The sequence below is a fragment of the Filicampus tigris genome, chromosome 6 (assembly GCF_054856515.1).
Source record: "Filicampus tigris isolate MCC_2025a chromosome 6, RoL_Ftig_1.0, whole genome shotgun sequence".
Classification (NCBI taxonomy): Eukaryota; Metazoa; Chordata; class Actinopteri; order Syngnathiformes; family Syngnathidae; genus Filicampus; species Filicampus tigris.
The window spans coordinates 12,939,898-12,966,493 of NC_141222.1; the positions used below are offsets into that span (position 1 = coordinate 12,939,898).

Consider the following 26,596-nt stretch of genomic DNA (forward strand, 5'->3'; position numbering starts at 1 on the left):
AAAATGCTCACCAAAAATATTATTCAATTGTTTCATTTACCCGAGAGAGAGAAAAAAAACTCACTTAAAGAAGTACATATATATTTAATATTTCAATTAAATAGGTACACCAGCGCAAAATGAACAACTGACCGTTTTATTACATCACTAAACATAGGATGAACATATCCGTACACAAAAAGACTCAAAGCAAACATCAATCAGTAATAAATAAATAGGGAGGATTAAAAGGGGTAAACATGAGTGCATGGCCATCATGCAAATATATTAGTAAGTACATATGAAACAATTAACTTAAATATCTATGGACTATATGGCCACTTTGTTATTTCAGTGTGTATAGGTTGAACAGCAATTCATGAACTTTTTTCATGCTGTGAATACTTAGTCGAACATTTCCAAAACTTTCAGTATATTTCATCCTGAGACTTGAAATAAAAATAGTGTGTGTGTGTGTGTGTGTGTGTGTGTGCGTGTGCGTGTGTGTGTGTGTGTGTGTGTGACCAGTTTTCCGCCTTTCTTCCGACTACACTCAACAAATCTATAATGACTGTGTCTCCCATCCAGGGCCAGTCTATTTGTCTCGTGGCCTCAGAGACAACATGCACAGCATGGAAAGGAGTTGTAACATGTGGCATTCACCTAGTAAACAAAAAGCAGAGGGTGGCATGTTCGTTATAAAACGCAACACTTATGAACACTTTTACAACATATTACAACATATTTCATCTAGCGTCACAATCACATTCTAAAATCAATTAGTAAAATGGCTATATCACAGACAGGTTAGGTGTATATAGGGTTGCCAACCGTCCCTTGCAAAACAGAATCGTCCCGTATTTAGGAACATGAGTACGCGTCCCGTATTGAGTTGTAAAGGGACGCACTTTGTCCCGTAATATCGTCAGAGTAAAAAATAATGTGTAAAATGTCGATGGCATTAATGGAACAACAGTTCTTTAACACACCGCCTCCGCAAAGGCTAACTTCAAAATAAAGCTGACCAAATAATACATTGCGTCATTGATACCAATGCAATAGCCTTAGTGAGATTTTTACTTTGAAGTTGACCTCCGTGATGGCGTAACAGCTTCCTTGACTTCCGTTTTTGACGTCTCAATTTGCCACCTACATCAACGCAACGCCATCCCGAAATCATATTCAGTCGCGAATTTAGGTCGCTAACAAACCGCTAGTTAATTACGCTGTCATTGTATGATACGGCACAAGTCTCCGGCGTTAGTAGCAAGCAGCTGTTATCATTAGCAACAAGTGCCTGGCTGGTACTTCATCAGATGTTCCTTGTTTTTTTTTTTTTAAACTTCTTTTTCAATATTGTGGAGATTATTTTGTAATGCGCTGTCCATGTGTAAAGGAAGGTGATTTAAATTGCACTTCAAGGTCAAAAAATAAAACAAAACCTTGTCTTCATTTATTTTATAAAAACACTTTTGCTCATTAAATAGTTTTAAGAAAACAATCAGCTCAAAACCTTCTTATACACTGTACCACGTATAAAATAAGAACATTCTTATTTTATACATGGTACAGTGTATAAAATAACAAGGTATCCTGCCTTATATTGCGTTCTTAAATCCTAAATGGCCATATTAGACAGGAGTTTTTTGAATGGGCAAAAGTGTTTTATAAAATAAATGAAGTCAAAGTTCTAATAATCTTTTTTTCCTTTTGCTGATCCGAAACACAGTCCGATCTCTGACTCAAAATCCGTGACCAATCTGAACCGTACGTGACTTGTGAAATGTGATCCGTTGAACCACTAGTGAGTACCAAAGTCAATCTCCTGGTACTAATGTGAGTAACCCATGAAAAAAAATGATGCACCCCTGTTAATATGGGGAATGTACAATGAATGTTAGCATTGTATGGACAAACAACATATAATAATTTTGGGGTGGAATAAACAAGTACAATTGATTGACAAGTATGTTAAATAGATTAATAATACATAAAAGTAATACGTTGATGAATAATAGATAAAGAATACACACACAGCCTTACATTACAACAAGTTCAAACAGATATGCATAATTTTTACTGTACAGGCAGTTGATAAACTACCCTGAAACTATAAATATAGTAAAGAGAAAGTGGACAAAAATGTTCTGCTGAACTGATTAAAGGTGAGCTCATTTTAAGCCTCAACTACATGTCTTGCTCTGTGTTTTACTCTGCAGTTTCTGCCAAGGCAGGAAGCTCGTTGCCCTTGGCAACACATAGTGACTATTCTAATTGGATAACAATAGAATATTCTAAACTATAGATTCATAAATATATTATAAATATGAATTAATTGCAAATATCACTACTTTATCTTGAGGATCAATACTTAAAACTGAGCACTATGGATCGGAATATCGATATTTTGGTATCGATATGCCCATCCCTCGTTGAAGGCAGTCAGGTCGGCCGTCCCCGCCGAGTAGGTGTCCGTTGTTTATTTTTCAGGGAGTTGGCAACCCTAGGTGTATAACAAACATGGAATGGGTACAGTTGTTGGGTATACTTATCTGCTTGCTAGCTCTCTTTTCAGACAGGATCTAAAGGAGACGGCTCGCTCCGTTGCTTTATATCCCTTTGAATGATATTATGTCGTGACAGAAGAAAAGGAAAATGCAGGGAGACGAATGAGCAGGGAAAGATTTTGGAGCAGTATAAAAGAGAGGAAGACAAGTGGGGAATAAATCAAACGTTACACAAGGTTAAGAGTGGCATTTTGGAAGAACAACAGAGGAAGTAAGAATGCATGAAAGAGTGTGAGAGGAGGGAAAGACATAGAAGAACTGGTTAGTTATCAAAGATAAGGACGCCAAACAACTAATGGGTCACAAAATACAAAACTGTAACTAATGGTAGCGTAATTTCGTTGAACAACTTTGACAGTCGGCTGTGTTGACATATCAGACAACACCACTAGAGAGCAGTGTTTTTTCTCTAGAAACAGCTCAGTGCAGTGACATGAGGTGGTTTCCATTTCTCTTGGAGTTTTTCACCACTTCAAATAATTAGGTGGAGTTGATAACAGCCTTTTTTCTCCAAGCTGTCATAGATGGTAAAGATCAAACATCCTGAAAAATCCCCACAGCTTTCACTATACACTGGTGATAGGAACGGCAGTTCATTTCTCTGTGCTGAATCACATTAATCAGTTGATAGTTTAATTCCAATTTTTTGTTGACCAAATTGTTCCGTGCTTCGTCATTCCGTTCATGATTCAGCCCTGAGGTTCAGATTCTCTCTGGAACACATTCACTTACTGAGGGATATCGTGCGTCCATGGACCATTGTACACGGTCATTCTGAAGAGAAGCAGCTTTACTTTAAGTGTTATACATGCATTGTTTAAAATGACTGCACAGTTAATTCGATTGCTCCCACTTTTCTGTTGATGTGCCATTGAGCGAAGAATCACACAAGTAACTCTGCCTGACTAAATCATGTGCCCGCTCTCACTGACATCTTTTTGTTGGTGCGTGTCGATAAGAAAAAGTACTTCCTCACCCTGGCACCTCGGTGCAGCCTGTCCTTCATGATGCCAATGAACTCCTTGTAAGAGAGCTGGTCATCGTGATCCACGTCAAAGATCTTGAAGATAGTGTTGACCAAGTGACGTGTCAGCTTGAGACCTGTGGCCACATACACTGCTCTTGCAAACTCATCTGGCAGGGGGCAAAGACAAATAGTGTGTCTCTCTGCACACAAAAAGGTGACCACATGTTCCCGTAAGTCTAACTTTTACAGCTCTGTCCCAACCTTGTCCGATGGAGCGAGAAGCAAAATTGTACATCTGCATGGCAATGGCAAAGTCCTCTAGGTTGTTCAGAAATTGGAAGAAACAGCGGAACTCATCAAAGGTGATTCCCTTAAACAGCAAAAGAAAAAGACACCATTAACAGTCTTTGAGGCACATCAGCTCAGTGACATATCTATTAAAAACACAACAAAACAAAACATGTGGTAGGAGCAAAAGTAGCTGCTCATGGCAATCAATCAAGCAATCAATCAATCAAGCAAGCAACCAATCAATCAATCAATCAATTTCTGACATATCTAGGTATACCAATAGATGAATACAGTTGCTCGAGAGAGAAAAGACTGACAGCATGCGCGTATGCATCAATGTGTGTGTGGCATCAATGTGTGTGTGTGGTCAAGCGAGACAGAGGAGCGTTGAAGTGTGGAGCGCGACAACAGCTGCGGGCAGAAATGATGGTGGGAAATTTCAGGTGCTATTCATGGCTGGGAGGCAGAAGCACTCACAGAGGAAGAATAAATCAAACAGATGTGAGGGAATTGAAGAAGTGCTGCTGCCCGCGAAAGAGAAATTGTCAACCCAAAACATCACTTGAAATTTGTAGAGCAAAAATGTGCAGTTACTAATCAGTGGTTATCAGTTTGTTCTTTTTTTTACAATGTTTTCTTGTCAACGATGAAATCTTCAGTAGGTTTTAAAGAAATCTAGTTTAAAAATCACCGTACACATCAGCTTTACAGATGCCCTGTCCGCTCTTTAGAAGGCGTATACTGTATGCGTTTGGGCACATATGGCTCCCGTGCCAAATTGTATCAGTTGAAAAAACAGGAGGTATTTACTTCAGGCGCAGCACTTTTTTGTTTAAATGGACAGAGCACAAAGACATTATGTAAAGTACTTTTTCATCAGGTATGCTGTGTCGGACATTTTCCAGATAGGCACCAATATTCTCCACATTGGTGAAGCGCAAGAGGATCTTGGCAAAGTCCTCTTCACTGATGGTGGCCATTCCTTTGGAGTAGGTCAGAAATTCAATCTCCAGCACCTCAGTCTGGAGGTTATCCATGAACCTGAAAATATAAAATATAGGATAGCAACTATTCCATTTGAAATCGGGGGAAAAAATACTGTAGTAATAATAATGAAAGACTTGCGAATCTGTGGCATAAATAAGCGTGCAGCCATCACATGCTACGGAATAATACCTATAAAAGTCATCAAAAGTGAGCTCAGCCTTCCCTTTCTTCCCGAAGAAATGGACCAGCAGGGTGGTGTCAATAGTTAGACTCTCATCTGCACGCTACAGTCAAAATCGAAAGGAGGCAAAAAGGGAAAGAGAGAAGCTCTGTGAGAGACTAACGAAACTCATACTTTTGCTTTAGAAAACATTTGTCTGTTTCTCAATACCAAAGAAGGGAGTCACTACAATTGAAACTAAACCAAAGCTATCTTGGTTGTCAGTGCACCCTAAGATAGCTAACAAACTGAAGTGGATACCATTAGTGGATTTTGACTGTTTTGGTCATGATAATAGAATTTGAACAGAACTTGGTTCCACAATCTCACAGGTTACAAAACACAAATACACAACAATATACTGTATATTGAGAAACTGAATGAAGAGGACAAAAAACATTATTAATTCAACAGTGCAAGCATGGAGTCAAGCTAGTTAGTGAATGCAAATCATATCAACCAATCAGCACAAACAAAAATAGTCAGCAGTCACCATGACACTGACGCACTAACCCAGGTGAAATTTGTTGATTTTCAATATCACAGTTTTACTCATAAATCAACTTATCCAATCTATCCGTGAACTCATGGTTTCAAAAATCTGACAACAGTCTTTATTTGATGACAAGTATCATTACTATTCTAAACCAAGTGATGATCAAAGATACACATTTGAAGACATCCTTGGAACCTTCAAACTGTTATTTCTTGACAATAGAGTTCAGCACGACAGTTGAAATGATCTTAATCCTGTATCCCAGACTGGTGACTTTTATTTTTTATTTTTTTTTTTTTACAGCAGAAAACAGATTTTTACCAAAGAAATAGAGCTTACATTGAAGCACACAACTGATACAGCGGAAACTGTCATGCCCATTGTCACCAAACATGCTGGAGGTTGAATCAGAATATAGAAAGGAAGAAGACGTAAAAGGAGGAGAGACAGAAGAAGTACTGAGCTTGAGACGGATGAAGTGGCTGGGGAAAAGATGCAATCAAGCTAGCACATCTCATGCATTTTGTTGCGAATGCCAAACAGTCACAACATTAACAGCACACCATTAAGCATGTGAGATGATTCCACCTTTTATCTTTCATTTATATTTGCTTCCGTCCAGTTGGGCAAGTAGGTCTATATTCAGTTATTGTGATTAGAGCCAATTAATAGACTTTATTCTATTTCTTATTTTGCCCATGATATAATCTCTTATCATGCATTTTAACTGTTATAAAAGCTCTACAGGAAAGAGAAATACGATGATTAGGATAGTTGTGTAGGTTTCATTTGAAGTGACTGAACGTGTGGCTATTTCAGGATTGGCATGATAATAGGATACATGACACGATTTAAACGGGTCATTGGGCTTTTATTCAGTTCTAATCTAAAAAAAAAAAGTCATCAAGCATCATGGCAGAAAAGGGGGAAGTAAATAACAATTCTCAATCACAGCCATGCCCATCACTGCCAAACCTTGTTTTTGGTGGCCATGCTACTGTAAGCAGAGATGACGCGGGGTCAACTCTCGTGTTTGCCAAAGATGGAGGAGCATTTATGCCGTTATCATAATCATTTGCACCAAAATGTTGAATGGGGTTCTACCTCAAGATTAAAATCCTAAAAGCCAAAGCAGCACAAAGACAAGTCAAAAAAGGCCAATATTCTTGCCTCTACAAGGACACATTAATTATGTTAACAACAGTTAAGATTACACTTCGCATGATTTAGATTGTTTGAAAACTATGAATATTTAAAATAAAATCATTTTTTAACTAATCATTAGGCCAGTCAATTTATTGTAAATAAATACTGTTGAGACTACTAAGTATTTGGACCATGACCTGAGAAACTACTGAATTCATTTTAGAATCCGTCAGGTTATGGCTACGTAAAATCCTAAATCGTAATTCTTCATTTTATTAAAACATGTGGAGGATTCTATGCTTCCAAATTTATCTGCATACCAGCAAAGCAAGGTGGATAGAACTGGAAAACTGGAGCTTATATTGTAAACCAGGCCCTCTATTAAGTCCAAATTCACCTCTGACCTCGCAGACATTAATTTGGACGAACAGGTAAAACATCTCAGACCCACTCCAACATCTTACAGAAAGTTTACTGAAAATGACATCCCGGTTGCTCAGGGCTCAGGTAACGATCACTCACGGTTCACCTGTTTTCCAAAGTCAGCCATGATTGGTCATTAGCAAAGCCCTGAGCAACTGGGATGTCATTTTCAGCCAACAGCAAGAGGCAAAATGGCCGCCCCTTGAGATGTACACAAACAGGTGGATTTGACCTCTTAACTAACATTCCACAAACACAATATTGCCATGTTTCGGCTAGTGGGGCTGCATAGAACCTGTTCTTGTAAAGAAAATGTTTGGGTTGACTTCCCCTTGAACTATACCTGCAGCAATAATGCTAAGAAACACAGATAATGGCATGTAATGTAATGGCAGAGTGATTATAATCATGTTATCATTCCTGGAGGTGTGGCGGTAACGTTATGAGCTCACCACCCCGATGATGACAAAATGACTACTCCACTCACAAGCATAAGTGTGTGTGTGTTACAAAAGATTTTTAATCATTTACGGAATATGTAAAAACAGTCATTACTGATGTAAACACTAAAAGGTATTTTACCTTCTCCGAATCTATAACTCATACCTCCAGGTCATTGTCAGTCTTTAATCCCGACTGTTAGTAACACCTTCCAGGGACTCGGACGCAGGCTACTTCACATTTTCATTCCCATGACCTGGTCTTCTCTCCCTTGTCTTCCACCTTCTGTCATTCCTTTTTTTTACCTTCCCCGGTCACTTATTTCCCTCTCATACTGCATGTTCTCAGTTTACCCTTATTTCCTTTCTCCTCCTAGTAACTGTCAGAGCCTCGTCCTCAAGCTGTCAGTAAGAGCCTCTTTTGCCACACAAAAGCAAAGAGCTTGACTAATCTGTTGAGTAAACACATCCTCCTTTAAATACAACCTGCTTCTTTCTTTTGCCCTCAAAGTGCTTCCCGAGGCTTTCTTCTACCCACCCACTTTGTACCTCAACATTTGTTGTCCGCTGACCTCTGGCCGCCAATCTAGCATCCCCTCACCTCTTTGGTGATTTTATCTCTTCCTCTTTTACTCTATCTATCTGATCAACTATTTCTTATCTCAAGTGTATTCCATCACTTCAGCATATTCCTGTTTCCACAATGGACTTTAACTTTTGCTATGTTTGTACAATTTATTCATGATCTACTGTCAAACCATTTGAATTTGGAAGGTATTCCCATCTAGTTTATTCTGTTTTTTCTTGTCACTTTGCCTGGTCCTGTGTGTGCTCTGTCCATCTGACATCGCGGCAGATGAAAGGCTCCTGAGAGTAAATACAAGGTCAGACCCAATACACTTCACTGTCATTACCTTCACCTCAGCTTCCTCTGCCACGGCACTGCCGCAGCACAAAGCCTGTCATTACTCAGCTAGCCGGTGTGCTAGCTGAGGCAACACCTCCACTTGCACAGATTGCTGCCTTTGCAAACCATACCACGTTGTTTTACAACCTAAAAATATCTGACCGTGTGCTCAGTGATATGCATATCTACAAATGTTAGCGATTGTTACTGAACAGAAACGATCATTCGCCAATTCAGTGTGATCAGTGTGTAGGCTACAGGTCTTTACAGTGAAAGGAAACATTTGCTAACTTATATTTAAGTCAAAACGAATGCCTTGTGATTTCTTCCAAGCAATAAATGAAAAAAGTAATAATAACTGTAGAAGCTACAGTACATTCTAATTACATATGAAGAAAGATGAATATATCACCTTTGTAACTATGACAATATTTAACAGTTTTTTAACTCAAAGGTTTGTAATGTGCAAACATTTCTGATGTTAGCATTTTGAATCCCAAACTGTGTCATTGAGTCTATACTATAGGGTTAAGCGTGCTGAAAATGATGAATGCTTTGACATGAACTTTGGCCACAAAACAACACAGATTCAAACATATTGTAGACAGATGTAAAAAAAAAAAAAGAGATTGGTTATTAGACAAACACTACATTACTAGTACCATAATATTACTAATATTGGACAATCACATCACAACAACACAGTACAGATTTAGAAATAAGCACGAACAGACACATTGAGAATAAATGTACTATATCCATAAGAACCATTTAAAGTTTGATTTCTCAAAAATAAATACATTCATTTAGGTGATTATAAGGGAATACAAGTCGAAGTTTATGTACTGTTATGAGTGCATAAACTTTAAAGAAAAAGTATGAAGGCGAAGGAAATGAATATGGTAAGGGGAAAAAAAACGAAAAAGGGAAGACTGGGAAAGATATGGTGGCATAGTAGACAAATGAATAAAGACGTTTGAGACAAATGTATCTTGACTCAAGCCAACATAAAATACCTTGCAGTTTGATAATGCAGCTTGACAAGTGGTTAATTTTTATGCTTTATTGTTTTCGGGGAACTCGTGGGAATAGCCTCATTGTCTTCATGCATTTTTGGTCTTATTCTGGTATGTGTGATCAGAACAGACAGACATACAAGGATGATTACAGAATTAAAAAACGGATTAATGATAAACACTGGAGGAATGACAGGATAGAGGACAGTTGGGTCTGTGTACCTCCGCCAGGTCAGAAAAGAGGATTTGGCTGGCGCCTCGCCTTAGAACGTCCCAGTAACTCCGTGCCACAAACTCCTGACTGTCTTTTTTTAGCACCTGTAGGGGGTGGTCAAGGGGGGCCAGGGTCAGTTCACTTCCGACACAACCACTTCAGGAAGTAGCTTCTGCACTTTACCCATCAATCCAATTTTTTAAATATATAATTATATCAAGTCCTGAGGTGCCATGGGACCACCTGGCCCTTAACAAAGTACCCAACACATGTACCCCATTTATCAAGCAGGTTAGAGCCTCAAGGAAGTGGACTATTAAAAACTGTTACGCTAACTGGATGCGGTTTACATAAAACGCCTTATTGTAAACAATAATTTGAAAGATTAAGAATATACATTCTCACATTAAAAGGACACAGGCATGAAACTCATTCGTGTCAAGCACAACACAGACCAGGTGATGCCAGATCAGAATATCAATGTTGAGTTTGTGAGTTTGTGCTATTTAATGTCACAAAAAAAGAGAATGTGTCATATGCTGGCCGTTGCGCATTCACCAATTTTGTCCGGGAATAAAAATAGAATGTTCTGACTAAAATCCTGACATCTGTCCTTGACCATTGATGAAGCGCTGATTGTACTGAAGTGTGCTGCCTTGAAAACGTGGAGCTTCTGACCACTTGCCTCTCATTTTCTTCACGACAAACACTAATGAAGGCTTTTTAGCATGAGTCATTGTGAAAACGCATCTATCCACCACAGCACTTCACACAGATCTGGCTAGCTAGGAAATCCTCAGTTAGCAATGTTTAGTCAGTGACAAAATGTTGCATTTCATTCATGGTTCAGTTTGAGGAGTGGTGGACGCATACTGCTTATGTCTTTAAAGTGCGCCACATCATTCACAACCACATTAGTCTTCAGTTAGCCCTGTTCTTATTCATGCTGGAATCAATCACAGAGCGGATGGGGAAAATTAAAACATCCAACCATGGTGACATTCCATTACTTTTGTTTACCTGACACTTTCTTCCTATTCCTTCAAATATATACGATCCACTTTTCAGTTACATATCTAACATTGAATATCACAAATAGCCCAATATTCTGTGTTATTTCACACACTACTATTCCTTGAAGTATCCCTATGTTAAGATATTTAATATGAGGCCACTAACAAGTACAGTTTTAGACTGATTAATAATTTAATCTGGGAATTTCACCCATTTATCACATCCTTTAAGGCTCTCTAAGGTGAGCAAAAAGAACACTACGGTGGTATGTTTTTGGATACATACGCTGTTCATGGGGGCAACCTGATATCCATACAGCTGCATACTCTACCACACAGAGAAGAAGCATGAGGGAGAGAGAGGGGACGGCAGAGCATGCAGTCAGAGAGGAAGGAGGAGAGAAGATAAAAGACATGTTAGTACATGCAAGGAGAGAGGTTGTGGATACGCTCTGCATAGGGAGGGACATGTCATTTCCAATGCATCTCTGATTATAGCTTAGAGCAACACATATTTCACAAAATATCTCTTAAAATGTGCATCTAAAGATGATCTAGCTATATATTAAATGTGCAGTATATAGTAGATACTGGATACTTTTACAAATCACCTTCTTTGTAATATGCAGGGCTTGACATTAACACCAGCCAAGACGCTAAATGAGGGGGAATTTCAGCTGTGCCGGGTAACAGTGCCTCTCCCACTAGCCACTTTGGCAGGTTAAATTTCGAATTGAAATACATGCTGAGATTAGATGACAAATCACAATTGTGTCAACTTTCAAATGAAGCTTTATTTTTTGCTCAAAACTCCCACAGTAGCCTCCTGCTGATGTGACTCTTGTCTGCTGTCTGTTGTTATGGCCCACGATATTTTCATTTTGTTAATTGCGTTTTTGTGTTGTGGAGCTTAATTTTTTGTGTGTGTGTACTGGAGATCGCCACCTGCTCCTCCCTGATTGGCAGTCCTTGTCCCCAACTCAACCAACTAGTTGGTGCAGGGAAGAGCGGCCTGTTTGGCAATTGGTTTCAGGAGTGCCACCAGCTGTAGTGATTAACCACCACTGTAATACCTAACACTGTACTTGGCACACATATAGGGCCTGGGCTGGCCCACAAATTGCAAAAATTCAGGTATAACTGACGCCCATTGAAATGCATTGGAAAAAGAAAAGAAAAAAACCCGATAAACATATGTAAACATATGTGTTTTCCATGAAAAACAACCAAACAAAATGTTTTAATTAAAATACATATATTTTTTACATTTTTCTTTTTTTTGAATTTTAAACCATGAATATGCTGTGCTTTGTTTTAGAAAAAAAATGCTAGTGCTATTGCTAGCAGTCAATGTAAAATCACATTGACACGCTAATAGAAAATTAGCATCGAGGTTCAGGAGTGATATTCCTCCACATAACGAATATTCACACTCAAATGCTGGAGTAACACACAGAGACATGCAACATAACAATAGTTAGTGGCATATTTTCTTCCTAATTTGTGAAACAAAAGAGTTATATTCATGAAATATATATTCTTCCTAATTTGTCAAAAAAATAGTAATATTTATGAAATCCAGTCATAATTTTATTCTTCTACTTTCCTTATCTTAATGTAAGAAATGTGTCCTGCATGCATGCATGGTGGCACACTGCCCCTAAGGCTAGGTTCACACTTCAGGAAAATGCGACCCAGATGGGATTTCTTTGCCCTTACGCGACCTGTATCAGATATTTTAATTGACAGTCTGAACGGCTCAATTCCATTTTTTTCAAATGCAACCTGGGCCACTTTCATATGTGGTCCTAGATCGGATACGCGTCAGATTTTTGGCAACGGGACCGGAGTCTGAACTAGCAGGTCGCATATATCCAACATTGACGTCTTCCTGAGTCCAAAATGCGCTCCACATGGCGGAAGGAGATTGCTGGAAGCGGGGAGATCAAATCTGCAAAATTGTAGGCAAAGAGTCCAAGGCGCTCACAGCAGGAACAGAGAATATTTATTTTATGTATTGTTTTACATTGTTTATTAATATGTATCATTATTTTCACTTTGTTACTTATTTATTTTCTGGCTGTTCTTTCAAGTTATATTTAAAGTTGGGTTTCGGTAGTTGAAGAAATTCAAAGTTTTGAAATCATTTCATAATTACTAATCATGATTTCAATAACAATCGAAAATAATCGGGATGATTATTTTTTCCAGAATTGCCAAGCCCTAACATGCGCAGTAGTGGTGATAGGGGTCGGCCGTGATGTGACCGGAAAAGCGGTGACTAACTGTATGATGGCTAACCATAATGGAATAAGACTAAAGAGGAATGCATTATAAAAGCTGCGAGACAAAACTTGCCTTTGATGGCAGCGTGACAGTGCTACACACGTATCTAAAAAGCACGCATGACGTGACTGATTTAAATTCGGACAAAGTGGGATAATCGTCTTGGTCACTCTATTGAGCTGCTAACATTAACGTCACTGTTAGTGAAGCTACTTGCTTAAAGCTGTAAATTTTAATATTACCTTAAGGATAACGATGTTACGTTTTCTCAACCCAGCCCAGCTGATGAATCTAATTACATGTATTTAGAACTTCTTTCAGCCACCCCACAGTTAATGCAAGCCATGATGTTAAAAATATGCCTATAAACATTTTCCTCAATCAGCCATTTAAAATGTGTATGTGGAGTATTGCCAAAACTCTCTGATAAGATCTGCAGATTCATTTTCTCAAAGAAATTTTCCATGAGTCAGAACACAAACATTCACTATTAAACATGGATTAACATATTGTCTAAACTACTCTGCAACAATTATTCATATCAACAGATGCATAATTAAGTAGCCAATGGCCAATGAATACAAGAAAATGTTGTTCCTTTGCCTTAATCACAGAAGCATGGAAGAAGACAAATTAGACAAGAGTATATCCATTTGATCCAGTACACAGTTGGGATGTCATCGTCATGGTACAACAGAGAAGAAAAACTTGTAAGGCAGCATGCACTAAGTCATGGTTAGATGATGGGTTATTATCCTAATACTTCCAAAGATGACAGTAAACTGTTACTAAATGTTTTTCATCATTTTAAATGCATCCACATGCACAGTTTGGCACAGCAGTCCAGTAACCTCAAATGCATAACACCACAGCGACTGTTGTATCCCAATACCTTTGTGGATGATTTAAAATGATCAGAGCCAACAATGTTTACTGTTTGGATTATTATTATTAGTCTCAATAATACAATGGATCAGTGGTATCGGTTTTTAAGAACAATTAATATGGACAATTAATAATCATCACACCATTGGTTATATTCAGGACAAATGGGAAACTGTGTTGTTTATATATACTGTTATACTGTATGGATCCTTGACCCCAAATTCCTGTTTTCCAACTCGCTTACCAACTGTGCTGACTTCTCAGCATCCCCTTTCCTCCCCTTCTTCTCATTTTTCTTCCTGAAGATCTCCTGAAGCTACAAAGAGGTCAAGAATAAAGACCTTTATGACATAATTGAAATAATGCTTTTTATATACTCTAATCAAATATAAACCACACAGTATTGGCACTCGTGTCCACTTGATTACGCAAACCCCAGTGATTAAACCTGAAATACATTTATGTTATGCTTATTACAGTACATTAAGACAAAACCTACTAAATACCCATGACATAGCATCACTAATATAAGAAATGAAACTGACAATAGAAGGAAAATTATGTCACGGATGATTGGTTTTCCCTTCCTATTAGTGACTTACCACCAAGAACTCCCTCTTGTCCACCATCTGGTTGCCGTCTGCATCAAACATATTGAAAGCAATCTTAAAACCAGCATGGGGCTCTGCACCAGAGGAGAACACACATGGTGAGAGTTATCAACAGGGTCTGTTAAAGGTAACTGTAAATACATAAATAGCATACAGTCATAAGTGGTCAGATGGCCAGATACAGTATAAATGAGCATGACCTTCAAATTATTCAATTCTTTCAATTCATGAGGAATTTTCAATGCTTCTTTAGCTATCGTTAGAGGTTGATTGGTTTTCTCAGAGTGGATTGTTTTTGGACCACAGAAGCTCCCCTGGGCTAACCATTTTATTTAATTAATTATAGTGTAACTTACATTATTTGTATTATCTGATTGTCAGATTCTTCAAATGACATAAAAGGACAAGGCTACTGTACAAAACTTGCCCTACATTGCAAATAATAAAATGTATGGCATAATGTTGGATCATAGTTGAAATCTGTATACTCTGCCACACACCGAGCAATGCGGCCATATCTGACTGACCTGTCACAGAGTGTGCACACACACGATTTTTAATGAGTGGGCGAGTGTCGGCGACGAGTTTTACTGCTACAAAAAATTGACTGGAAGGACACCGCATTGCAACGTTGCAAATGTAATAGCCAATCAAAACTGTTCATGCCTTTCACAACAAAAATACATTCGTATGAGGCGAAATCCAGCCGTCACCAAGCTGTGCCGAAACAGTATATCGACGCTGTCCTGTGAAAAACACTTATGTCCAATTTTGGAATTTTTAAAAATGTTCACGTTAATGTGATGTCTGCAACGTGGAAACAGCAATTACGTAAAAATAAGAAAATTGAAAAAAATGGACAGAAGTGTTTTTCACAGGACAGCAACGATATGAAGTATTGTATTTGACAATAATACTAAACTACTTTGTAGATTCATGGAGTCTCGCATGAGAGCTTTTACAACAAAAAGTTACATTAACGCATTGTTGGGCCATAAAATACTTAAACGTGCATAAGTATAGTCATAATTTTATATGTACTTGTGGCTGAAAAAGCAAAGCATGCATGGAGCCAACAGCCTCTCAAATATCTTCACACTCTACTTTTATTTCATGGCCGTTTCCTCTTTGTTTTACCACAATATAGATACAGTGAGCTGGGCAATCTGCTTAACTTTCTTGACAATCACACCATGTTTTTTTGTAGTTAAATCAAATAAATAATACAATGCTGCACTGTTTATGTGGCAACCCAAAACATTGTTTCCTAATAAGAACCCAGGGGCTTGCTGTTTATCTGTTGCTGTGATCGTCAGTCACGCCTGAAATTTGTTCACGATTGTCCGCTGTGTCTTTTCTTGAAAATCACTGCTTTTGGTATAGAATTGTAATATTTAAAGTACTACTATATTCATTATACTACCAATTACATTATTTTACCTACTATGTTTTTGCCTTTTAACTGAATTTTTATTTTTTTAAAGTGTGGCTGCTCTTGCCTATGACCATGTCTTGCTCAGTTGAAAACGGATCTTTAGTGCTAAAGGTTTGCACTGTATTTGCCATGGCAAAGTACTGCAAACTTCACATCATGAAGCGAATGTGCTTTGCCCACATTTAGCTGGATTCGTTGTGTCTTTCTTACCTGGAGAGGAGACTAACTACGGCAATAGCTGATGTGATACCTTTACTAACTTTAGTCTCCTAAAGAAGTATAGTGCAGAGACAGCAGGATAGGAGAGACTCACTTGTCAGAATGCAGAGCAGGAACAGGTACTCTGTGTATGATATGATACCTAGCAACGAGACCATGAGGGAGTTAGTCGAAGTATGGCCGTATACACATACAGCCACAATAACGCACAATCTTTCCTTTCAAGAATATAGCATCTTTTGATGTATCTTCTTGAAGTAACAAAATAATCCATTTGGCCACACACTATTTCTAGCAATGTGACAAGGGTCTGCATTTTCTAAAACAAAAACAAAAAAAGCATGTAATTTGCACTTCAAACACCTCTGAAATCGCCCATAATTGATAAATCAACAAGGAAACAATTGCAAACTAAAGTACATGATCGACAGTATTCTACTGCCGCCTATGCTGCTCTTCTCATGAATAGTATTTAATTTGCGCTATTTAAGTCGAGTTTTCTTAGGGCAAATGATGCACTTTAGAATATCACAGTAATTTTAATTTCTTCCACTTGGAAGAAACGTAGGAATTTTGGCCCACATGAGCTTAGTTGTGGATATTTTTAGCTGAAACTTGTCAGCTAATCGAAGAAGGGCTTGTTTGAGTAGCAGCCTTAACTGGTGAGTACTGACATTGTGTTCAGGTTTCATTAAATAAGTTGAAACCTATAGCAAATGTTAATAGCCCAAATGTCATGTATCACTGAGATTTCAGCTCGGGTTTGAATGAAGAAAATGACTGATTCCACAAGCAGACGCAACTTGTCCCCCTTCACAAGTTGAATGTGCAAACCTGCACAGTCAATTACTATGTCCTCATGGCAAGTAAAAAAACAAACAAACAAAAAAACATGCGGGTTCCATTCAGTTATAGGAGTGATCAATTTAGTTTATCTAACTCAGTAATGTGCGTTTACGTCTTTCACTAACAAAACATGAAACCCCCTTTATAAATATGGAAAATAATGTGGTTCTGCGTCTACTTTGTTTGAATTTGCTTGAATAATACTACTCAAATTGTTCAACAAAATAGCTGAAATCAGGCAGGTATGTTAAGGATGTTAACAGCACAATTTTTTTGTGGTGTGTAAAATGTATTTTCTCTTTACATGGCCTTTAAAGTTTCATAGAATCCTTGAAGTGATCATTTATCAGGGAGTATTTTACTCTCTTCCAAGTGTTTTTCTCTCACAAAAAGCTGAATTTCTTCAGAACCCTTGATCTGATTTTCTTGCTGTGTTGTGGTACCCATTTTTGGGAAGTCCTGTGACATTGCTACTATTTACTTCTAAACAAACTTTGCGTCAAGTAAAGATCTGTGCGTGTATGGGTGTATGCGTGGGTGTGTGAGTGTGCGTGTGTTTGTATAAGCAGGTGAAAAATGTTTCAGGACGCAATCTTTTCTTGCTTCGGGCCCATTAACTCTTTTTCGCTTTCTGCCTGATTGTCCGGATAGTTCAGGTTGACTCGCTTGAGTGTTACGGGACACTGCTCTCTCGTGGATGTGAATGTGTGAGTGGCGTTTGTGTGCGTGTATGTGTGTTGGTGAACATGACACCGGGTAGAACCAGTGACAGGCTTGTGTTTCCTACAGCGCAATTACTTTGTGTAAAGGTGCTGATTTGGAACCAAAGTACCCCCCCACCCCCTCCCATGTAGCTTGAACAACACAATGATCATGTCACCAAGGGTCCTTGGGGAGACAGATAGAAATAAATACTTTGTATACTCAACATTTAATTTGAGTTGTTGTTGTATTATGAATTGCATGGGGTTTCACAAATTATAGCTTTCAATACCTGTTTTGCCAAGTGCAAATCGTGTTTTTAAAATAGTGCTGCTTGTAATTTTCAATATTTAAAGCCTTTCTGTAATGTATCTGTTCCTAAGCCTAGTCAATCAGAACACCAAACCATATTTTTCTCATGAAACTACAAAGGAATATTAATATCAAAAACAGAGAAAACATGAAACGCACACGTGCACGCACACACAGCATTCCATTTAATTTTGTCATTCTCAGAAATCTGTAGCCATTCCAAGGAATTTACTGTAGCTGTTCCTGCTCAGGATGGGAATACGTGTCCTGACAAACACAGTTTGTATTACAAAGTACATGCATATCAGGGCATAAACTGACATATCGTCAAATTAAATGGGGAAATACCTACAGGTATATAACTGCTTTTTTTTTGGGGGGGGGGGGGTTGCTATAATATCTCATTGGTGCAATATGCTTATATGAGGACTAGAGAGGAGTGAAGAGAGGGCCTGTGATGTGGTTTATTTTTAGTTTGGTCAGCAGGTTGGTTGGCTGTCAGTAGAGACAGCATGCCTCCAACCTCGGATTAGAGACACCTACTGTGACTCACACAAACACACACTTTGGCAGGTAAGCCCTGAAACGGAGTCAAATATGTTATTTGAGATGTGAGCCTCATAGATTCAGAAATATAATCTTTTGTACCAAGAGAAGTAAATATAATATGTTAAAATAAAACACTGACACCAATACAACAATTCATTATCCGTGTGATCGTTAGATAATTTAAACCATTTCACTTATTTAGATTGCAGTTACAAATAATGGTTTAGGTATGCAAAGTGCCTTTTCTGCTTGTAGCATTTGTGTGTGAGTGGGGTGTGTGCACATAAACTGTACATGCATGTGTGTGTATAGGAATGCTGCATACTGTACCGCGTTCTCTCAGGTTACGGAATAGTTTGGACGATCCTCTCCATACGGGGGGAGTATCTGAGAGGATTTTCTCCAGCTCCTGAAAACAAAATGTATAAAATAAGTCACTTGTGAGGATTCTCATGGAAATTTGCAAATATGTTTCATTCAAAAAAAACAAAAAAAAATTACTGTCTGCGAGTGTAGCTTGAAACCTGTCCCAAGCGTGTTTGTATCCTGACATAACGCTTGCTGGACATGCACCAGTCGAGCGACTCGAATCGATAACAAACAAGTTCTATTGAGAATGATTTTGAACACACCTACTGTGGAATTTAAGTTAAAAATAAGTGAAATAATTAAATAGATAAACCAATCAACCCACACTTAATCCAACTGCTACGAAAGTAGTGTTTTTGTTTACCTTCAAAAAAAGAAATTGTTATCTACATATAAGTAAAGACATACAATGCACGGGCTTAAGGAAGTCAAATTTAAGATGTTTTCGGACTTTTAAAAGTCATTTCGATTAAATAATTTGCCAAATTCATACAGAGAAACAAACGTATATATATAGCGATATTATGCTTGTGGTAAGGCTTTAATTTCTAAAAATCACATTTTTAAGGATGCTGAGTGGATTGTGTGGAATTGATTACAAATGGATTGTAATGTGAGGCAATTGAGTGAGTTCACACTGAGTACATTTTGGGCTGCAACCAGCAGAGGCAATGTTGATTCATTTTCAACGAGTTTCTAAAAATAGAACACCATAACATCATCTGTTGGAAGTTGAGCAACATCCACTCAAGCAGACTTAATCTGCTCAATGCAAGAATAGTTCAGAACAATAAGATAGCTATTGTCAGGGTCCAAAACAAGTTAACACCTTCATTGTTAATTTTCCTCATAACACTGGCCAAAAGAACATTTTAATCAGAGATGGCTTTGTGTGCCCTGAAATTTAGTGACGTTGATTTCAAAAATGTTTACTTTTTTTTCTAGCACATTAGGTCCTTGAGATATTTTCATTTTTGTTTTAAAGTTTGACCTATAAAAGCTTGCGCAATGTGGAACTTAACCCTTAAAGCGGAAGTCAACCTCCAAAAAATCTTCATCAATAATTTGCTCTATAGAGCCCCACTAGTCTAAACATGGCTTTCTGATTGATATTGTGTTTGTGGAATATGAGCTAAGTAGTAAAATGCACCCATTTTTGTCCATGTCAGGGAGCGGCCATTTTGCCACTTGCTGTCGAATGTAAATGACATCACAGTTGCTTAGGGTTCAGGTAACAACCAATCATGGCTCAGCTTCAGAAAACAGGTGGCTCAGCTTCAGAAAACACCTGTTTTGGGTAAAATGGGTGCATTTTACTGCTTAACTCATGTTCCACAAACGCAATATTATTCAGAATGCCGTGTTTAGACTAGTGGAGGTTCTCAGAACATATTATTGTAAAATAAATATTACTAATATATTCCTATATTACATATTATGGGTGGCACGGTGGTCGACTGGTTAGCACTTCCTTCTCACAGTGCAGAGGTCATGGGTTCGATCCTGAGTCTAGTTTGCATGTTCTCACCGCGCTTGCGTGGGTTTTCTATGGGTACTCCGGTTTCCTCCCACATTCCAAAAACATGCATGTTAGGTTAATTGAACACTCTAAATTGTCCCTAGGTGTAAGTGTGAGTGTTTGTTTGTCTCTTTGTGCCCTGCGATTGGCTGGCAACCAATTCAGGATGTCCCCCGCCTACTGCGCGAAGACAGCTGGGATAGGCTGCAGCACGCCCGCGACCCTTGTGAGGATGAGCGGTTTAGATAATGGATAGATGGATGGATTACATATTATATTGTGTATATTATAATGAGGGCAGATTTGGAATCAGTGCAAAAAACAACTTGAAATGTTTGCTTGCATCTTTTATTAAAAAAATGTAGAAAAAAATTGTTGATGAACAAATGAACTCAGTCAAATGTCGATCAGCGATGCTGTATATCTCACTATGAATTTTATATAAAACTGACCACATTATATACAGTACCTAACGAAAAGTCACATTTGAAATGAAATAGACAACCACATGTGAAATACAACAGATGCTGACAACATGGAGGAAAGAAGAAAGAAGCTTTTAGAGTGTATCGCCCACCTGTTTGGTCAGGGACCTCCAGGGCCTCTTGTCTGCCACGGAGCCAGACAAAAAAAGAGAAAAAGAAGGGAAAGAGGAGAAGAAGGTTTGGGTGGGCTCTGTCAGATAGCATCTGTATTATCTAGGAATGGGTCTTAATGTGCACGCCTCAGTCACAACACACACATATGCTGTATATACAACTGTGATCATCACAGGACCATCTAAAGTGCCCTGTGCTTGTCTTTGTAGTAGGTGGAATGTCCCAGTAAAAGCACATACTACTTTTGTTCTGTTTTATACAACAAAGTTCATCTTAATTCAACTTCAAAGGGGGCATTAGAGGATGTCGGCTGCTGAGTGGGTATGTGTGGCTGTATCATATGTCAGGAGCAATGCAGATGTAAACACTAATACAGGTGCATAGTTTGCATGCAACAACTGTCCACTTAAGAACAAGACAATAAAATGTGTTGCGTGGCGATAACTGTGACAATAAGGGGAGAATCCGAGTAAGCAGAAGTTTGGATGTTTATTGATTATAATAAAGTTTCAAATGTGAGCAAATGAAATGAGTAATGAATGGAGGTTGTGTGCGTCAGTGTCAATGTGTCTGACTAACATTATTAATCTTAGACTAAACAAAAGCTGTTAGGCCATCTGCTTTGAGGTCGCACCGGCAAATTTGTTTCTAATGGCAGCAGGTCTACAGAGCACAGACAGGGTCAAACATTTTGATGTATTATAACTTAATATCGGTCCTAAGATTTTAAGTTTGACACCGACCAAAAATAATTGACGTAAAACACATCAAATGAATTTGGAATTAAAAGGTAGATCAAATATTGAATGATACTCAGAGATGAAGGCAAATTAAATAAGTCACTTTTCATGTTACAAGCAACATATGCCGTATATTCTATGTAGTGGCCAGGGACAGTTATTGACTCAAATGCAGAGTGGCATGCATTCATTTACACACCGTTGATGGAATTTGTGTTCATGTCTTCAGCTTCATTATAAGTTAATTAAACTCAGATTTCATAAAATTGTGAGTGTGCATGAAAACTAACACCACAACAACAACATTTTCTTTTACTCATGATGTCTATACCATTAGTAAAGAAGGCCTCAACAAATAAAGCCCCTTCTTCTCTTTTATTTTATGTACAAAACAATGCTATTTTGTGTAGAAAACAATGCTATACATACTCCTTGGTTCACTCATGGTGACTGACTCAATAAAGTTCTGAGGAGTCATGTAGAGCTGCCCGTCATACTCCACCGAGCTAAACAAACGGAAACGATGCTCATGGGTCGACATGTGCACATCTCCCTCCTCAAAGTCCATCGGCTGTGCCTGTAGAACAAACAAAGAAGAAGGGTACACTTTAAAACTGATGGGGCATACAAAGCTAAATCATTACAATAAAAGTACTGCATACAAAATGAGAGAAAACAGCAGTATGATTATTATAATACTGCCATTTTGTCGTTATTGCAGCCAGGTTGACGTTGCAGTGTATTGGACTCAAGTCATTACTCATTCAGGGGGACGACACCATCGCACAGCCCCTTGGACATCTTTCCACATTTTATTAAGGCAACTTGCACCCACCAAATTGTGAATGCATATATATACAAAGCAAGCCTGTCATGTCTCCCTTTTTGCTATTTTTTTTTCAAATTCAAATTCTAAATTCTTCAAATTCTAAATATAGTCAGACCTTTTAGAGCAATGTAACAAGCATCAGTACAAGGGCACACACATTTTTTTTCAGTATACTTTCAACATGATTGGAATCTCAAAGCAGCGCAGCCCATCAACTTGATTAGCTGCAATGCTACACCACCAGTTTATGCTGCATGAAGCGTTGTAATTCCAAGACAGCTTTCCAAATTTAAACCTGTTTGGCCACAGAACTCATTGCAGCGAGGTTTCTGCACAGCTCAGCTAACATGCTAATGAGCATACCGATCCATTCATAAAACTCTGATGCTCCCTTCACTGAGAATGCATGAATATGAGATGAGTGTTGTTTCCTTGTAGAGAAGCGTGAGGAGGCTGTGGTTTTGACTCGCATGAAGGAATAAAGTAGAAAAAAATGTTGTAGTGAGAGTTTACTTCCAAGGCCATGCTAGAATGGCCAAACGAAATAAAAATGCTCCATAAAAAAAGTCATGTACACGCTTCCATCTGTTCAGCCAGGCTGCATCCAGCCTGTGCATGCTCTGCCTTTATGCGAATGCGCAGCAACATCGTTGTTTACATACTTCAAAAGCAGAGGTGCGAAGTAAAATACTTTGTTACCTTACTTAAAGTGGAAGTCAACCAAAACATATTTTTTTCAAGGATATGTTCTATGTTCATAAAATATAACTCAACGAAAAATGTGGTTATGATTTGTAGGGCAAAGGAGGACAAACACATGAGCTACCCTCTTTTTTATGTGTTAAACACAGTTCTCATTATAACTGATAAGGTTGAATATCCTGGACACGTTATCACTGTCAATATGGCAGATGATGATGATATTTAAAGGCAATGTATAGAATATTGTATGCTCAGGCTAATACACTGATGCACAGGTTTGGCTCATGTACTGATGATGTAAAGTTGACTCTTTTTAAGTCATCTCTGTATACAGCCCACCTTTGGACTCAATATAAAAGAGCCAGTATGTAAAGGCTACACAGGTGGCCTACCATGACGCATTGCAGGTGCTCTTGAGAAGACCTCGAAGGACTAGTGCGACTGAGATGTTTGTCTCTGCACGAGTGAACACTTTGCAAGCAGTACTATGAACTCTAATGCACGGTTTTATTTGTAGGCTAGGAAGGTCTCAAAATGAAATCTTGGTGCCACTCACAAATATTGGGGTTAGTGCAATTCGCTACCAGTCAGACATGTGGAAACACTGATATGCCTGTCTTTTTAATGTGTGATGGTTTACATTTTGTTTGTGCTGTTTTTGTATGTTTTTATCTAAAGTGGACCTTGACTCTGGAATAAAAATTGATTGATTGATTGATTGATTGATTGATTAATTGATTGATTGATTGACTGATATACAAGCCCACTGGTTGAAACAAGGCATTCTGATTAATATTGCGTTTGTAGAATAAGATTGAATCCACCCGTTTTTAGCCATCTCGGGGGGGACGGCTATTTTGTCACCTCTGTCAACTAAAAATGACAACACAACTACTCAACTACCGCTGAGATGCTGAAAAGGGGTGGATTTTTCTGCTTAACTCATATTCCAATATCGATATCACGATAATGGCCTATGCAACATGCATAGCGCAAAGACATGCAATAATTTTCTTGTGGAATTGTATGCTTTTACCAGTCAGATGCAAACCTAAATGTGCATCGTCACCCAATAGTTGGACATTATCTAGGGAAATTACAATGAATTAGCTAAGAACACATTGAGCTTGCTTAATTTGTCGCATGAAAAAAATGTACTTTTTTCATTAAATAATATAAATGTCATTTCATTAGGCACATGTTAAATATTGCAATAATATCGATATCACTATAGTGAACATCCTTATCGCATATCGCATGTTTTTCCAATATCATGCAGCTCGAGTATCTATAATTTGGTGGAGTCGTTATTTTTCATCTTACTTTGTACTTCCACTCCTTACAAACACACAAAAGCCTCATTACCATTTCATTTTGGATAGTGTTCATTCCAGTTGATCATTGTTGAAAACACCAATTCGGGTAAATCGCGCTAGGATTGATCGAGTGATTTTGATTGTGGGTGGATGAGAAGTATAAACATACCATTCCGACACTCTCTTGGTTTGTACGCAATTCATTACCTGCACGTAACACAAATTAACAAATCAATGAGAAGTCGCCACATTTAAAAATGCAATATTTATTTGAATGCCTTGTTTCAACCAGTGGGGGCCCTGCATAGAGCATATTCTGGACAAAAAAATGTTCGTGTTGACTTCCCCTTTTGCAGTTTCACTCCAAGTCTGAGGGTGTCGCTACAGCTGATATTAGCTAGGACACCACAGGGTGGAATTTCCTCTGCCTTTTCTGGACAGTTCCGGTTGGCATTTTTACCGCCGCACAACGAATAAAGCTACAGCGACAACAATGGATATCGTGCCAGCTATAACAAAGGGAACTAGATGACTAGACGATACATTTATTTGTATTACGAAAATGATCTGCTGGAAGGTGGCGGCGAAGGTTTCTTTACACACACAGTGACATAACACCCATGCCGCTGCCAAACTAGTTTTGCAGCTGCAACAAGCTTCGTGGTGTGTATAATCTCCTCCGTGATGACAAAATAAATCACCCTTAAATAACTGATCCGGGAAAACTGTACGTTATCACAGCATGTGACATAACGGACCAATCATGAGAGAGAGCACGCGCGGCATCCTATGCGCACCACCAATTTCTGACGTGTGCGCTGCATGTGTTGCAGACATGTCGCAAACATGTTGCACAGCACAATGGGTCGGTCACGTGATGCGATGCAGCAGGTGTTGCCCACCGTACGCGGGAGTATAAAGAGGCCTTTAGTGTGCTGTCAGAGATCATCAGGTGGGCCGCGGGAAACAATCCAATTTTGTGTAATTGGTCCAAAATAACTTTTTGAAAACCAATAAATTGTTCATCTATCGATGCCAACGACTTATAGTGCCAGTCGGAACAAATAAATGCTCTTCCACTAGACGGCAGAAGGTACATAACCTGTGTATGCACGTTTTGTAATGTTTTTGTTTGGTGTTACACCCTAACATTTTTTGTAATGTAAAATATGTGCTGAATAAAGGTCGGGAAACACCGATTTCAAGTATTTAATGAAACAAATGAACCTACTATGTATGTTTTTGGAATATGGGTGGAAGCTGGAGTACCAAGACAAAACCCACGCAAGCACATGAAAAAAAAAGCTCCAGGAGGCAGATATTCCAACTACTTATCCGGCCTGCTATCACTGTACACCTGCTTCTCAAATTTCAATTCAAAGCTGTATGGCCGTGAGTTATTGTTGACATTTCAGCACCAGCTCCATCGGAGAGCGCCACCGCTGCTTGCACGCGCGTACATCGCCCAGCTGCCAACTAGTGATCAAAGCGTTTTTGGAACAAACTACAGATTACATTTTATACAGCCACCATGAAAACAAAACGACTTCACTCTGAACATATTCTTACATTTGTGAGAGGCGATGTGAAAGTAGTCGAGGTTTTCTTTCACCATGGATGAAGAATACATGGCCAGTGACCGCAAACACGATCAAACGAACATATTTGACAATTAACGCGCTGGTTAAAGCCACCCACCTTCTCTTTGGCTTCAACGGCTGGGATGGATGGCAGCAAACCGTGGATGCTGCGAATTCCCATCGTCCTCCTCCAGCCTCGGCGGTTGGTCATGTCCTCGTAGAGGTAAAGTGCCACGGCACCTCCTGTCGCCAGACAAAGCCCGAAAGTGAGACACTTCCGTGTTCTTGAAGCCGTCTCACGCCCGGTCACCTCGTTTCTCGACACCGAGCGCAGGCTAAGCTTAACGGCCAGCGAAGCCAGTCTGCGGAAGGCAGCCATTGTTGCTGTTAGTGATGCCGTTAAGCTGGTGTGGTCAGAACTTTGCGGAGCA

At 38.7% G+C, this 26,596-nt stretch overlaps 1 protein-coding gene across 5 annotated transcripts; it reads right to left on the reverse strand.

The window, feature by feature from the left end:
- Positions 1 to 64: 64 nt before the first annotated feature.
- On the reverse strand, positions 65 to 26,596 carry micu3a (mitochondrial calcium uptake 3a). Of its 5 annotated transcripts, XM_086033116.1 has the most exons (15): positions 26,284 to 26,596; positions 22,168 to 22,315; positions 20,977 to 21,008; positions 18,842 to 18,920; positions 16,197 to 16,244; positions 14,440 to 14,522; positions 14,082 to 14,153; positions 10,953 to 10,994; positions 9,662 to 9,757; positions 4,981 to 5,075; positions 4,674 to 4,845; positions 3,775 to 3,883; positions 3,523 to 3,680; positions 2,532 to 2,596; positions 65 to 645 (listed from the first exon to the last, which is right to left on the reverse strand). In XM_086033116.1, the coding sequence occupies exons 1-15, from the start codon at positions 26,542 to 26,544 to the stop codon at positions 639 to 641; spliced, it is 1,467 nt and encodes a 488-aa protein (XP_085889242.1). In that variant the 5' UTR covers positions 26,545 to 26,596; the 3' UTR covers positions 65 to 638. The 5 variants fall into 5 exon arrangements, with proteins under 5 accessions (XP_085889242.1, XP_085889244.1, XP_085889246.1 ...); XM_086033118.1 differs by lacking the exon at positions 10,953 to 10,994; XM_086033117.1 differs by lacking the exon at positions 65 to 645 and having other exon boundaries at positions 2,528 to 2,596.